General features: G+C 41.8%; 1 protein-coding gene across 2 annotated transcripts in view; it reads right to left on the minus strand.

The window, feature by feature from the left end:
* Window positions 1-319: 319 nt before the first annotated feature.
* PCP4 (Purkinje cell protein 4) overlaps window positions 320-16,629 on the minus strand; it is a 58,294-nt gene continuing 41,984 nt past the window's right edge. For both annotated transcript variants that reach the window (XM_083500527.1, XM_083500528.1), the window contains one exon: window positions 320-682. In XM_083500527.1, the coding sequence (XP_083356653.1) occupies window positions 555-682 (128 nt within the window). In that variant the 3' untranslated portion in view covers window positions 320-554. The remainder of the gene's footprint in view (window positions 683-16,629) is intronic.

Raw genomic sequence — 16,629 nt, forward strand, 5'->3', positions numbered from 1 at the left:
CCTCAGATCTACACAGAGCCCCCTCCCTCTACATTCCCTTCAACACCACCCAGCTCACTATGGCATTCTGCACATTCACCTCATTAAGGGAAAATATTGTCCATTGTCACATATGGCTGGCATCTGGATACACCAAACGAGGTAAGGTGAACTGAGAGTTTATGCTCTCATTCCTCAGCAAAAATAAGTTGATAACATAAGGTGCTGTGTTTATGTCTCCGAGCTTTAAGTGAAGAGGAAAATAGGCATCTGGGCTGCTTTTAATTTGTAGCACTGGGCTTGCTGGATTAATATAACAAGACAGATCAAGGCTGACAAGTTAAAGCAACTTCATCCTAACGTTTTATTTGAACATCAAGGGAAATGGTGAGTTGCAGAAGAATTGAGATTGGAGATAAACATACAGATGAAGTCACGCAACAAGCATACTTGTTTCAATACCCGCCGATGGACTTTTAAATAGTGGGAATTTCTGTACATGCATCTAGATTTATTTATTTTTTCATTTCCTGACAGACCAGGAAGTGGTGATGGTGGGAACTGTGAGGTAGAGACTAAGATTTGGACCCGTCCTTTTTCTTCTGGAATTTCCTGAACTGAGACTGTATCGCCACTGCAGCTTTCTCTGTCTCTGGTGCATCCATGTCTATATCAAAGTCCTCTGGAACTTTCTTTTGCTCATCTGTGCCAAAACAAAAAACAAATAAAGGTCACCACAACTTGACACACATTTCAGACAGAAGAAACAGGAGGTGTAGAAGAAGAACCAGATGCGGAAGAAGAGTACATTTTATTTAGTTAGTGAGATTTATTTTGTTTTTAAATGAGAAGTGTTCTTAGGAAAATCTCTGATTTTCATTGTATAATCTTCCTGCACAATTCAATCTAATGGCAAATTAACTGATAAGGCATTCAGGTATTCCTCCTTAGGCACATTTTCAACTTCTTTAACACCTTAATTCTTTTTTTAAAAAACCACATTAACCAAAAATTATCACATCAACCAAAACCCTCTACTAGTATATGCTATATATTTCTGGTGTACATTCTCAGTATATGTTCCAATATCCTTAACGTGACTCTGCTTATAAGTAATACGTGCAGTATAATCCTATGCATGTTTACTTAGAAGTAGTCCCAATGAGTTCAACTGAGTTTACTCTTATGTAAAAGTGCATAGGATTGGATTACAATTGTACTCCCTGACAATAGTTACGTACATGTGTATATGGTGATGGTAGTGGGAGGAGTTACACAATTCAGATTTACACAGCACACTCCCAGGTATTCTTTTGGAAGGAATTCCACAAGCAAACATTTAAGGCAATAAAGCAACACTCTGGACATGTTACTGAAATTGCAGCATGTGTTTAATGGATGGATGCTGCTGTTGTGAAAAATGCCCCTTGACCAGCATGAACACAGCAGCAAAGCTCATTTTTCCTCCAAACCTGTCTAAAGTAGACATTTCAAGGAGACACATTTAATCAGCTCTGGGGTTGACAATACAACCTTTCACAGCTTGTTGAACCTTCCCCCCCCCCATTCTTATGTACAGTGCCAAGTAGTGCCAGTCTATTTGCTCAAAATGCTTCTAGGCTGCCATTAAGGGTAAAGGGATGCTTCTCAATGTAGTTTTCTAATAATATAAAATATAATAAAATATTTAATAAAAGCCAGCCATAAAAACAACAAACATCCAACACACACACACACACACACACACACACACACACACACACACAAAACTACTAAAATGCATTACACAACTACAGCAAAGCCCATCTGCATGAGAACAAAACAACTCCAGAGAAAGCAGGCAGAACCTAAGTAGGTCTTTAGAGCTTTCCTAAACACCTAAAATTCTGAATTGACAATGGTGATTTCTATCTTTTGGATCTGGCAGTGTGGGCGGCAGGGAGACCAACAATAGGTGGAGCCAGAGTCAATGACAGACACATTCTTTTTTTGTCCATATCCTCCTCCCTCCTGCCTTCTTCAAAGGCAACACTAAACTGGCAGGCAGTGCCACCCCATGGAATGGCCGTAAGGAGAAATCAGACAGGTGGATGTTGACTGAGGGCAAACTAAGGTGGGTGGGCCACCCTAATGGACCAGCCTCCACTGTGTGTGTGTGTGTGTGTGTGTGTGTGAGAGAGAGAGAGAGAGAGAGAGAGAGAGAGAGAGAGAGAGAGAATTTTCAGTTAGTATCTTCACTGCCTATTGATCTACTAATTAAACCCTTAATTCTAGCTTGTGCTGTAATCCAAACTGTAACTTTCTCCCTACTCAGCCTCCAGACCAATCTAGCCATTTTACTGCCACAATTATTTCTCAAATGTTTTGCTTGCCCAATTTGACACACAAAAACTATTCTCCAAGAGCAAATAAAAACTATCTGATTCTGCCAAACTATATCCTGACACAAATTTTTATATTTGCTCCTAAGGTCCAAGGAAATAAAGGTTTCATCATGCAGGTGAAAAGAAACCATTCTGCATGTCTGAGAAGGCTGTACCATAAAAATGTATCTTCTCTAGGAAACAAACCTCTTATTTATTCATGCAATAACAACAACATATTTAAAGCTGCTGAAGCAAACTAAAATGTAGATCATATCCAAATCAGTTGGCATCATTTCATCACCCCAGCACCCTATTTCAAATGATATAACTGTGGAAGTAAATGAGCTATTCGGTCTAGCTACAGACCAAATATATTTGCTTTATAATGTGTTTCTGTACAGCACAATCAATAAAAAGGGGATGGATGGATGGCGAGCAAACTCCTGAGATATGCAATGTGAGTGTAATTACTCATGACCAAGCCTTCAGCTAATTTCTTGATTTACTCTTTAAGCTGGAGCTCAAATGAATGATGGCAATATTGGTAAATGAAAAGCATTCACCATTCCTCTCTAGAGTCATGAATACAAAATAATCTGTGCTTTTATGTGTGCCTGTGTTTAAGTGAGCTTTCCAAAGGTTTGTTTTAGAGAAACAAACATTGGAGGGATGAAATTACACTACTGGATAATTTGTCCTACTCAAATTTCAACTTACTATAGCTGAAGGATAGAATTACAGTAACTGGTCTGGATTGGTTCAAAAAATTGTGTAAGACAATACAGTCCTTTGAGCAATAAAGATTATTTGCCATCTTTTGTTCCATACATTGTCCGACATGGCACTGACCATGTATACAAGGTGGAGCTCCTTTGGCTAGACAGATGTAAAATGCATGAGATTCATCATACATTGTCACTGATACCTTAGACCTGTGGTTCAGCCATGATATTTTTGTCTTCCTCATGTTCTTCACTAAAGTTCCAGTGCCAATTTTCATAGGCTGCTGCACATACAATCCCTCTCCTCCATCTATAAATAAGCCTCTACAGGTGAATTTGGGGTGTGATCTAGCCAGTCAAGCACTTGTCTTATGTCCCATTGATTTCAATGAGAGAAACTTGAGAACTTAATCTGTTGACTAGGACATATGCAAGAAGTGCTCAAGACTTTACGCTTTTAATTTGACTGAGCAGCTCTCCCACTGAAATCAACAGGACATTGTAGGGTCTGAGCCTGTAATTCTTTTTAAGAGACCTTTTCAACCTCATAGATAAATAGTCACATCTCCCAGTAGAGGAAAACACGTGCAGTATTTGCATGAGCTCTTTGGAAACATAATAGGAAAAGGAATGTATTCCTTACATTGCTAAAGCGAACGGCTTACTTCTCTCATGATATTAATCACTAGGACATTTAGGAACCACATAGAAATCTTCAAGGAAATGCTCCAGTCAAGGAAATGGTGAAATTGGATTTAGCATTCATTTATTTCTGTGGGCTCCATGCTTTCAAAACGTTTGTAACCTATGGCTGCAATCCTACATACACTTATGCATGAGTAAGTCCCACCAAACACAGCAGGCTTACTTCTGAGTAGGCATGTGCAGGATTGCACATTTAGTGATGCAGCATCCATGTTACCCAGAGGGCTGCAAAGACTGCTAAGGTCCAATGTGACAATGGCCCTAGAAACTTGATCTACTCCCTAGGACTTGGGCAAGAAGATTCAGTAAATGTACCAGCTGGACTTTGCTCAAAGCTTTTAATGTGACCAAGCAATTTCCCTAAAGGAGTTGGTGACCAGAGTGTATTCATATTATCCATTAGCATCAAGTAGAATGATTCGATATATCTACCAAAAAAGGGAAAGAATAGAACTTCCTTCTATTAAGCTGCAAATTACACTTTGATCAAGGAGACGACTGCTGTTAGTCAATCTAAATCCCCTTTTGCTTGGCCTTACTTGGGCAGTGCGGTATTCTTATCTCATGTGCAGAATTAAATTTTGATAAATGTACAGTAGGATGGTTGCTCTGTTCTGAGATTTAGAATGTTATTTCAGTTCAACCCTTTGAAGTATCTGGCTAATCTTTTCTTCCCAGTTGTAATAATGAGAGAGCAGGGATTATATATATACACACACATACCAGTGAATAATATAAGCATAAAAATGAGAAATAAAAGTAGTCATTAAATCAATGTATAATATTACATTTTAAAACAGTCTACAGCCCAATAGAGGCATAATGATCCCCATCCCAAAACTATTGACATGGTGAAAAATGTTTAGCTTTTTAAATGCTAATTCCGAGCTGCTCAACCGGGAATTTATTGCTTCTCTGCAATGACATTAGAAATTTTAACATGGCTAGAATAATAGGCCTGCATCTTACCATTGCTGTATGTCATTATCACAGAGTCAGCATGAGTGTGTGTGAGAGAGAGAGAAAGAAAAACACTAACAGTCCAATTCCAATGTCCCTCCACTAAAATACAACTGCATGGGTTGAATTGAAAAGATCCTAGGATCTACACAAGGACATATTACATAAGGAACTAACACAGACTGGCATTTCGTTAAGACAGATGCCCTACGTTCAAGGAATTAAAAGCAAACACATCACTCAAGAAACTTAGAGGACTGGAGCACAGTATTGGAGAGCCAGTGTGGTGTAGTGGTTAAGAGCGGTAGTCTCGTAATCTGGGGAACCGGGTTCGCGTCTCCGCTCCTCCACATGCAGCTGCTGGGTGACCTTGGGCCAGTCACACTTCTTTGAAGTCTCTCAGCCCCACTCACCTCACAGAGTGTTTGTTGTGGTGGAGGAAGGGAAAGGAGAATGTTAGCCGCTTTGAGACTCCTTAAAGGGAGTGAAAGGCAGGATATCAAATCCAAACTCTTCTCTTCTTCTATTTGCCTAAAGGAAAGTGTAAGCTGAAAGTCCCATTTGTACACAGTTTGCAGGACAGAGGAGAGTTGCATGATGCTCTGACTCCATCTTCAACAGATGATGATGACAGTTTGAGAGGATTATTGTGTACCCAGGTAATTCAATTAGCTGCTAATGGAACACTTTGTATCTTCATATCTTATTTGACTGTAATCCCCTGTGGATGGCACCAGCCACAAGTGATATAATTTAACCCTCAATGAGATCTTTAAACAGGGGTAATTAAACATGTAATTATATATTATCTAGACAATTACCAGCAGAGAATGGCAGATATGCCATTTCTTTGGTTTTTCATTATACAGGGCCTTAAACGTTGAAGCCTGGCTTGATATCATAAGGAGGCAGTCCATCAAGATCTGATCCTGCTAAAGACCTTTTGAAATGAATAGTCATAGTGTAGAAGTATAAGACTGGACTCTACAAAGCATTTACATGGGAGCGAGCAAACAAACAAAACAAAACACAATATTATATTATATTGATGTTTTGTTTTGTCAAGGTAATGGACGATCCCTTGTGGACTCAGTTCAGTTAGCCATATTTCCACAAAATGGTAGGTAGAGACAGCACAAAGTCACTATGTCACAGCACCAGCCTAGAATAATCAATAGCTGAGAAACAATTTCTCTGAAGTATAGTTGGTAGAAGACGGGCACTTTTCCAATACAGTTAGCATTTGTGCCAGCATAACTGGCAAATGGTATGCTGAAGTGAACTGAAGCAACCCAATGATAAAACCTCAAGCAAATATAAGGAGCACAATTCACACACAAAAAGTTACAGCTAGCAAAATGCAAGCCCATTTTACCAATCTGTCAGGGAGCTAAGAAGTGGGGTAAAAATGTTTCCTCTTCCAATGCATTGACCTAACTTTGATGTGGCTTTGTGCTGCCATCATGTAGTCCAATCTGAGTGATCGGATGGCACTGTCAAATAATCAAATCTAGTTGGATGTGTGATGCCAAGGTAGTGTATTGCCATTGTGACCTATGACTGACTTATGAAAAAGGTGTTTAAAAAAAATCTGTCAAAGCTGAAGAGCAGGAAAAGATGGAAGCTAAGAACACCATACAAAAAGGGGTAAAGAAAGGATGGGGGTTGTGGCATTTTTCACCTGTCTCAAATCCTCTTTCATTTAGAAAATACTTGTTGTTAAATATTCACAACAGTTAACTTAAACAGTCATGTGTCATCACGGTCCATGTATTCAGAGTGCCAAAGGATACTGGAACTAGTCAGGTATGATTGGCTCATAATCTAAGTGAAAGTCCGTCAGCCTAATTAGAAATATATGTGCTCCTTTGACACGAATCTATAAATATTGCCTTTTTATTCTATCGAGAAGGAGAGGCAATCAGTAGATTAACAACGCTGAACAATTATGTCTTTATTTCCCTTGGAAATTGTTATTCTATGGACTCCTAGGAAAATGTATCTATGAAAAAGAAGAAGAAGAACCCTACTGGATAGTGTTGAATCTTGTTTCCAGAAGTGCATTTGAAGTTAGGGGTTCTATTTAACTGCAACGACTAATTGCTGGTATCCAGTATCCTTTTAAACCCACCTAACTAGTACCCATCCGCACAGCTTGTGGCAGCAAATTCTGTAATTACATTATGTGCTGCATGAAATAGTGTGTCTGTCCATTCTGAATCTATTGCCAATCAGTTCCATTGCTCTACAAATGATATAAATATTATGGAGGAGAGTGTTATGATCAGCGATGAGTGTAAGATAGAATAGGATCTCTGGGTGTTTGGAAGGAGATAAGCAAGGACTTATGAGTCCCATTTGTTAAACAATGGTAACACCATCCTCCACCCCTAATTCATACTGCCAAAGTAAGAAAGTTGGGAGGGGGGTAACCAGGAGTGGGGTTTTGCATGGAAAGACTGTGAGCTCTGCTTAGTTCTAGTGCTCAAAACAAATCCCTAGACTCAGAATTCTTTTGTTCTAAGCATATTTATTTTACAGCAGACTTCACTTGATGGATCTAAGGGTTGTGGGGCAGGGTTAGACACTGGAGGCCTCAAGTCTGGTGATCCCTGCTGTACAAGACATGGAAGCAAGGCTACTAAGACAGCAAGGGAAACTTGCGCTTGTAGCACTATGGACAGCTCCTAGTGAGCAACTTGTGCCAATCAAGATGAACTGAAGCCTTAAGAGCTTCTGCCTCCAGTCCACCCCTTCCAAGATCTGCCCTCTCGCTTGAAGATTGCATGCAAGCACCCTGGCCTAAAACCAGGTGCTTCTCCTCCCTGTGGCCACCTGCTTAGCACATCCCCAACAATGCTGGGCAAGAGCAACAGGGTGGGGTGCCCAGGCCAGGAGCCTAGTCCTGTTCCCCACCCAGCAGTGTGAAATATGCCATGGCCATGCCACTCTCCGTTTACTTTATCCACACCATAAATAATTTCACAACCTCTTTCATGTTCCTTGTTAGTCATCTTTTTTCTAAACTAAAAAGCTCCAAATGGAAGGTACTAGAAACCCTCAATCATTTTGGCTGCCCTTTCCTGATCATGCTCTGCCACATCATTTTTCCCTTTAGGTGGGACAGGCAGAATGTCACAAATTCTAGTCTTTCGCCAGCTTCAGTTGTTATCTATTTGACGCTAACATGCTGCCTTGGCTCTTTAAAATTACAAATGGCCTGAGACAGAATAGCACAAGAATTGCCTCCTCTCCGCTACCACCAACACGAGAACCTCAGTCCAACTCAGAGGATTCCTTCCATGCCATCAGTGTCATGGAGGGTGGGTACCTGGAAGCTGCAAAACCCAGGATTTGATGTGGCTTCCAAAAAGAGGTTCACTACACCCCATTCCAGACACTTTTGGGTGGGCTGTGAATACATTTTTTTATTCTGGTGGGCTTTTCCAGAACTGTACCAATAATTCTTTATAAGATGTTGCTACTGGTTTCATCTGTTATTTTAGTCTTGTCTAGTTTTTCTCATTGGTTGTGGGGAAAGTCTATTTTCAGTACTACATTGTCCATTTGTCTTATGTAGTTTTCAACTTCTGCAGTAATCCATGAAGAAGTAGAAGGGCAGTATAGAAATGAATAAAGAACAGAAAAAAGAACTGTGCACATTATTTCAACTGTGGCTGTGCCATCTAGACTTACATAAATGCATTGCTTCTCCCAAAAAATCAGTTGCTTAGTTGAGCAATGGTAAGAATGTTAGATGAGCCTGAAGGATGAGGCCAATGGCCCATCTAGTCCAGCAACAACACTCTGCCCACCTGTGATTCCCAGCTTATGCCAACGCCCCTCCTTAGTATCAACATCTCAAATAATTTGTTGTCAGCTGCCAACTTGGGTACCTGACAGCCCCCGATTATACTGTCAGATATAATTTCCTCCTTCTCCAGTTTTGGCTATATTTAAACAGGTCCTTAACACTTTTCTTGGCCTGTTTTGGTTACGCTGAATACCCAAGCCCTATGTTACTTTCACCTCATTCTCTAGAATTTTGTAAAGCCAAATAAAGGGAGAAATTAAATTAACATTGGCATCAAATTTACAAAGTGTGGTATGAATAGTCTTGCCCGGCCTATGTTGTTGAAAGAAGGGGGGAAATAGGAGCACACTTTAAATGCATTCTGTGGAGATTAATGTACACAGTGCTGTGTGGTGAAAACATTTTATTTAATCTAAAAAAGCTTTTTAGTTAGCCATAAATCAACGTTGGCCAACATTTTAAAAGGTGCTTCTTATTATGGATCAAATCCAAAGCCCATTAAAAGAAACAGAACATCCCCTATAAACTAGGCTATTTAAGGAGCGATGCTGTAAAAGCTAGAGAACATATTAACAAGGATCATGTGGGAAGCTGCCTCCATGTGACAATTAACTTTCACTGTGGCCACAATGTTCAGAGCTGGTCATTGTGTCATTCTGGCACCAGGCACAGGCCCCATCTGCACGATGCATTCAAAGCCAAATCATCTCACTTTATAAAGAGCAAAAGCTTCCCCCCAGAGAATCATGGGAAGTGGAGTTTGTTAAGGGCACTGAGAGTTGTTAGGAGGCCCCTATTCCCCTCACAGAACTACAATTCCAGAGCACTCTGATGATTGTAGCTCTGAGGGGAATAGGGGCCTCCTAAAAGCAGCCTCAACAAACTTCAGTTCCCAGGATTCCCTGGGCCTAAGCCATGGCTGTGTAAAGTGGTATAATATGGCATTAAATGTATAGTGGAGATGGGGCCACAAGCAGTTTACACACCACCCTCAGCCTCCTCCTGGGGCTGCGCGCTCTCTTTGCCAGGCATGGTGCAGTCTACACATTGTGACTGTGGCTGGAATGAGCCATCATATGGAAACCCTGGGCAACCTGTGGGCAAATGGGCACATGTGGCCCTTGACCTCACTTCATGTAGGTGGAAAGGAGAGCAAAGGGGGGCAATGGAAAGAGAGAAATAGAAAGGGAGAGAGAAGGGGTGGTACACCTAATTTTTTGTGTCTATGTCCCCAACGCATCAGAGGCATGTGTTCCCTGGTGGGAATGCAGTGCCTGACAGAAAAAATGTCCCCCCAGGATTGCTTTTGAGTGTGCCATCACTGTGTGAAGACTGAAATGTGTGCTCTGAGCATGTGGAATAGAGGTGTGATGGCTCAGACCTTAGCTTGTTGGGCTTATTTCTGCCCTTGTTTCTTGATACAATCGCCTCTTCAGCAGACTTGCAAATAGCCTCTCACCTGGGGTGAGAAGACATTGCTTTCATTTCAGCAAGCACTCTCCCCCTGGCTTGCAACTTTTCCAAAATGAGAACATGGTCTGTTAAAAATTGCAAAAGGAAATTGAGCATGCTTAAGAGGGTTCTTAGGAGGTACATTTTCCTTGCAAGGCAAAGTCTACAGTTTTAAAAAAATTCCCAAATACAAGTTGTGCCTCATATTTGCTATAATTATGATAATGATAATAATGGAACCTATCTTACATCAGTGCTTTTAATGCCATGGTTACAGCTTTCAAATGAATGGGACAAATTATTGTTTCGTCCTTAAAAAAAAAAGATAGGCAGGATGTATTTTTTTAAAAAAAAATATGTTTTTTAATAGTATGTTGGGGTTTGCCATCAAGTGGCAGGCAAAGACTTCTGCTTCCCTGTTCTATTTTTTTTGGGGGGGGGGCATAACTTTACCATAATGTCTACTCCAGGGTAAATACCCAGTTGTTTTCCCCAACTAGCCTGTATCCTGATATATGGAAAATTATTAAGATCTGCCCTCCAAGGCATGTTGTTAATGTTACTGTTACTGAGATCCTTTCCCCTCCCACACACACCAGTTTTATGAGTAGGGGGTTGTGCTAAATTTGAAAATACTTGAGACTCTTCTCGCTACCACCATTATTGACTAAAAAGTTACATTTAAAGCATTGCTCACATGTTGTGATGAAAGCAATTGTTATTGTGAAACGTAATACAGTGGTACCTCGGGTTACATATGCTTCAGGTTACATACACTTCAGGTTACAGACTCCGCTAACCCAGAAATAGTGCTTCAGGTTAAGAACTTTGCTTCAGGATAAGAACAGAAATCGTGCTCCGGCGGCACGGCAGCAGCAGGAGGCCCCATTAGCTAAAGTGGTGCTTCAGGTTAAGAACACTTTCAGGTTAAGTACGGACCTCCGGAACGAATGAAGTACTTAATCCGAGGTACCACTGTATGTGGAACCATTGTTCTGAAAGCAGTGGATTGGCTACACAACATTGACATGCTTCTCTTTTATTCTCTTCTATATTTCTTACATTTCCACTTGGGGGTTGCCATGATAATCAAAATAAGGATTCCAATAAAGGGGAAAGTAAATTTAATTTACTTTTCCCCACGTGGCAGCAGACAGCCCTCCCATAACTGCACACACAAATATTTATTGTGAAGCACAAGGGGGGAAACAATGACAATTAATAAGCTCTCCGCAAGACCAGCACATGAATCAAAAAGGGCACCGTGTCCTTCTGAGCTGCTTGCTCATTAGTTAGAGAGAGTTGTTACACTGCTGGGCCAAAGCTAGAAGTCAATACTTGAGCTCTGTGGGATTTCTCTTGCCTGCCCTTTTTATCCGTATTTATTGAGTGAGCACTGATGGTATAGGATAATGTAATTTTCCAAGCCTTTTTAAGCAGCTGAGATTCATGAGCAAGGTCAGGCACCATACCAAAGGCTCCATGCAGCATTTTCTTCACATGAAATTTACAATATGTTCAGGCTGAATGAAACATTTTCCAGATTCAGTTTTCCTTTGGCTTGAAAATAGTGATTTAGAGGGTGGGCAACCCCAAATCCTCCATTCTGTGTTCTTCACAGGGATTGCTACTATCGACCGCCATGTTTTCACCTTTTGCTGGCGCTTAATTGCCTCTCCCTCACTCTTTTCCCTTTTCTGTTGTCATTGCTTTACTCAATTCCTCTCCACCTAATCAGGACCATGTATTGGACATGAAAGTGTAATAATCCTATGTAGCCAATCAGATTAGGTATTTGCTGAGTTCAGCAGGAGGAAATTAAGCCTATTCAGAGTGAGGACAATGCTTGCTATGCAAATGACATCAGTGACCCTCACTAATCAGGAATCATAAAGTAGCAAGGCAACTCTATTGACTCAGTTGCATAGCATCCAACTGCCCCGAAAATGCCGGGACCGTCACAAAAGCCTTTAAACCATCACAGCTTCTCACTTTGTCATGCAGAGTCCTGAGTTCCCTTTTTGTTGGGGTATGCTAACTGGAATTGGTTCCACGGTTGGGGAAAGCAAGGGGAAGGGAGAGTTACTGACTGAGGCTGCCTGCTTTTCTTACCCCTCCCGCTTCTCCACCACCTCCTTTGCTGCCGCTCCTGGGAGTCAGAGAAGGCAGGGTGTGGGGAAGAGGGAAGAGTCTAGGTCCGAGTGGGGGGGGGGGAGCCAGACCAGCAAGGGGGAGCAAGACAATGGGGATATCGCCGATGCCACCATCCCTGCCATGGGAGGCTGCAACTCTCCAGGCTGGTGGACCCCTAGCCACCCAGCTAGTCGACCATGGCAAACACAAACAAGAAGGAGAAGAGCTATGTCAGGCCTGAAGAGAATATGGTGGCTGGAGGAGGCCCTGGGGGTGTGGGGATTGTTGCAACTGGGTGTAACTGGTGGGGTGCAGGCAGGCCTGTGGGGAGCTTAAGCCTGAGAGGTGGGGTGTGAAATAAACAGGCCTCTGGTGCAGGGAAGAGCAGGGGGGTTGGTCTTTCATCCCTCCGTAGGAGACAGGGATCTACTATGGCCCCTGTCCTGCACTAGACCCCCTTGAATCCCAGTCCAGAGTGTTTTATCAATCCCTTTCTCCATCAGAGATCTTCAATGCAGTGACTCATGGAGGCCACTCTGGCTTCTATGTTCACTTGTGGAGTTTTGGCAAACTGACTTCACTCTCTGCCAAAGCTCTGCAAAGTGGAACGAGACAATTCCACCCATAGATTCCCCTAGTTCTTTGCAGATTTCAACTTGGTACATCCTTCAAGCTCTTTTTAAAAACCAAGTTATCAGGAATGTGAAGGGATGGCTTTAACAAAAGTTTTGACAATTGCAATTAAAATGCAGTAAGCCTGGTGTCAACTTGATATGGAAATCTAATGGAGTTCAGGGAGTGAGGATTTCCCTCTTGGTTGAACAATAGCTACTCAATAAATTAACATCTCAATTTCAAAAAATATGAAGAGAAATAAAATGGTACAGAGAGGGAAATTAGGCAAATTTTCTCTAATGGATGAGTCCTAAGGGCTCCTTTACATATTACATTTTAAAGTGTATTTATAAAATTCTTTGCATATTCCTGTAAACATAATGTATGAACCTGATGCATATGTATTATCCAGATACAATCCCCAGGCACTGGATTCAGCCACAATTCCCAAAGAAGTGTTCACTGAGTGGCAGACGTGATTTTCCCTTGTCTCTGTGTGTGGAGGGGCATTGTACTGCGTATGAAATAGCTCTGCTCTGGCACAAAGCACACATAGACACACTGCAACCCTAGGAGTCCTGGCAGTATACAAATTCTTTCCCCACAAAAAAAAAAAAAAACACAGATACACCATCCATCCTAATGATGGGCAAACAATAAATTGAGGAAACAAAATTAAATAAATAAAAAAACAAACAAACAAATTCCTTCCAGTAGCACCGTACTAAGACCAACTAAGTTAGTTATTGGTATGAGCTTTCATGTGCACGCACACTTCTTCAGATACATTCTTCAGATACATAAATTGAGGGTTACTTCTTAAGCAATCTGGTTTCCAGAATATCTTATTATTGTGCATTTTTGAGGCTTCATGCCTAATAACCTTTTCTGAAACATTTCCCCCTTGTGTGGGTTTAAGTTCCGACAGACATTTCAAATTCAGCCTGGATTTATGAGCTTGCCAAATTTGTCACTAAAACTGATCGGCCAAGCTTTCTCAGCTGACAGCCTGACGGTGAACCCATTTCTTAGAGCCAACCATGTTTATCTAATCGAGTTGATTTCAGATTTCCTACCCTCAGAGAACAAAAAAAAATCCAAGGCTGTATGCCTGCCAGTGACCCCCTAAGTGTGTGCTGCAAACTCCCTGCACTTTTCTGGTGGTTCTGAAGCAGATTCTAGAGCACACTCAGTTAGCTGGCTGGGCCTAGCTATTACCCTGCACACAAAAAGAATGTTCTAGACATTGCCAAAATAACCCTGTCAGTGGCTGCAGATACCAGGGGAATATCAGTAATTGTGGAAAGCCCTCTTTTAAGCAGACTGTCAATCATTACCACATGTTAAGTTTCCGGCATTGCAGGGGGTTGGACTAGATGGCCCTTGTGATATCTTCCAATTCTACAGTTCCATGACTCTGTTATTACTCTTCTTCCTGAGGCTGCTTTGAAAGGCTACCAGGGAAACCTGTGGTTCCTAGAAATATGAAGTTGATTCAGATACTTACTAGAGGAAGGGATCTCTTTGTTTGGTGAATCAAACACATTCCCTTCCCCGTTGTCATGTAACATGTGAGGTGGGTGCAGAGGCACATGTATGAAATCAGTCATCCATGCATAGAGGTAATAGCATGACACATCTGTCTCATACGTTGCATGCACTAGGTGCATGATGGAGATTCCCAGCCCAGTAATTGAATTAACTAGGCTATATTCTTCATTTCACAGCTGCAAAGTCTTTTGTATTATTTTCTCCATTTTATTTCAAAGCTTAATATGCCACATGGCTTTAGAAAAGCTAGATCAGAGCTTTCCAAACTTTTCAAGTTGGTGACGCACTTTTTGAACATGCACCATTTTGCGACACAGCAATTCAGTTTTACTAGCAAACCAGAGGTTAACCAGGGGTCAGGAAACTTTTTCAGCAGGGGGCCAGTCCACTGTCCCTCAGACTTTGTTGGGGGCCGGACTATATTTTGAAGGGAAAAAATGAACGAATTCCTATGCCCCACAAATAACCCAGAGATACATTTTAAATAAAAGGACACATTCTACTCATGTAAAAACACCAGGCAGGCCCCACAAATAACCCAGAGATGCATTTTAAATAAAAGAACACATTCTACTCATGTAAAAACACGCTGGTTCCCGGACCGTCCACGAGCTGGATTTAGAAGGAGATTGGGCTGGATCTGGCCCCCGGGCCTTAGTTTGCCTACCCATGGGTTAAACTAACCCTTTCCAGCTCCGGGAGGAGCGTAGGCAGTGCGACACACCTACACACTGCAGCTGACACACTAACGTGTCGCAACACACAGTTTGGAAAGCTCTGCACTAGAAAGCAGAAAATATAATCTGGGCCACTGTAAAAGCAGTTGGTGGTGGGAATCTTCTGCTGACAGCAAAAGTTCAAGAAATATGCAGTGCACTGACTGTAAATCCCAGAGCTAAACTAGAATTGTGCTGTGTGGATTCCAGCCTGAAACAAGAGATACTTCATTGATTTAGAACTGAACACTGAATGAACATGCATTGCAATTTGTTTTGGTTTCTGTATCTTCTTTTTTAAAAAGCCACTTTTCTTTCTTTTCTGTATTTGTGAAATGAATGGAAGTCATCTTCTCAAGACCCCAATAGTGCTCTCCAGGATATTGTAAACGGATAGAGACTCTTGCAGGTCAATTTCCTTCCCCACTCTAAATCCTGCCACACAAACACTTCAACAGACACCCACTATGTTCCATGTCTCAATTTTCCCCAACCTTCCACAGATCCTGGAAGCCAGCCCTCACCAGGCCATTCGGGATTTCCTCCCTTTGAAATACAGTTTACAGATTAATATACTTCTGTGTACCTAGAAGTGTACAACAACCATGACATCCAGTGACCCCTTTCTGGTATTTTCTCTGTAAAGAGCAGTTCTCTCTTTTGATGGGACATCTCTGGTCCCTTTGCACTTCTGTTACTTTCTCAGGGCTGATTACCAGACCTGGAATCCAATTCTTGGGGGCTGTTTCCCATGTGTCTCTTCACTGACATTTGTATATAGAAAGCTGCCTTCAGAGGCAGATTTAGGGCAGCACAGCTAGTTTCGCCACACTGGGCACCACAGTAGGGGTCACCAAAGGGTGCCACAACTATGACACGGTGAATTGAGCAGAACAGAAGGCAAGAGCTGAGGGGCACCGAATTTTGGACTCACATAGGGTGCTGCTGGAATTTGAAAGACTAAAGTCTACCCCTGCTGCCTTATACCAAGTCAGACCATAGACACATACAACTCAGTATTGACTACCTTGACTGGCAGTGGTTCTCCTGGCTTTCACGCATTGACGTAGACCAGACCCACTTGGAGATGAAGGGGGATCAAACCTGGCACCTTTCGCATGCAAAACATGTGCTGTACCACTAAGCCATGGTCCTTCCTAAAGGAAGTGATTGGAAAGGTTGGGTAACTGGTGCAGTTACTGGTCATACCTTCTCTACAGCCCAGTGATGTTAACAAGAAATAGAAAAATGTGTTACAACTACCTCATGTGATTCTCACAATCCTGGTTAGACAAGGGAGAATCATATTTATTATTTATTGTATGATATACTGATCTTCAGTGTAAAACATTTACAGGATGTGGGTATAGAAATTTGGTTTTTAAGAAAGCAACAAGCAGGGGGAATGGTGTTGCTTGCAATTTCTCCCCATCCCTTCCCAACAGCATGAATAGCAGAAAATTATCCAATGTCTACTGGAAAATCAGTGGGTCCTCAGATTTGTCTTTGTCCAGATAGCTGATTAACCCATATGGTGAGAGGGGTACATAAGCCATTAGACCATCTGACCCACACCCCATATGTTGATAAAGAGGGGGGGACCAACGGTCCATAGG

The sequence above is a fragment of the Podarcis liolepis genome, assembly GCF_965112155.1.
Source record: "Podarcis liolepis genome assembly, chromosome: 4".
Classification (NCBI taxonomy): Eukaryota; Metazoa; Chordata; class Lepidosauria; order Squamata; family Lacertidae; genus Podarcis; species Podarcis liolepis.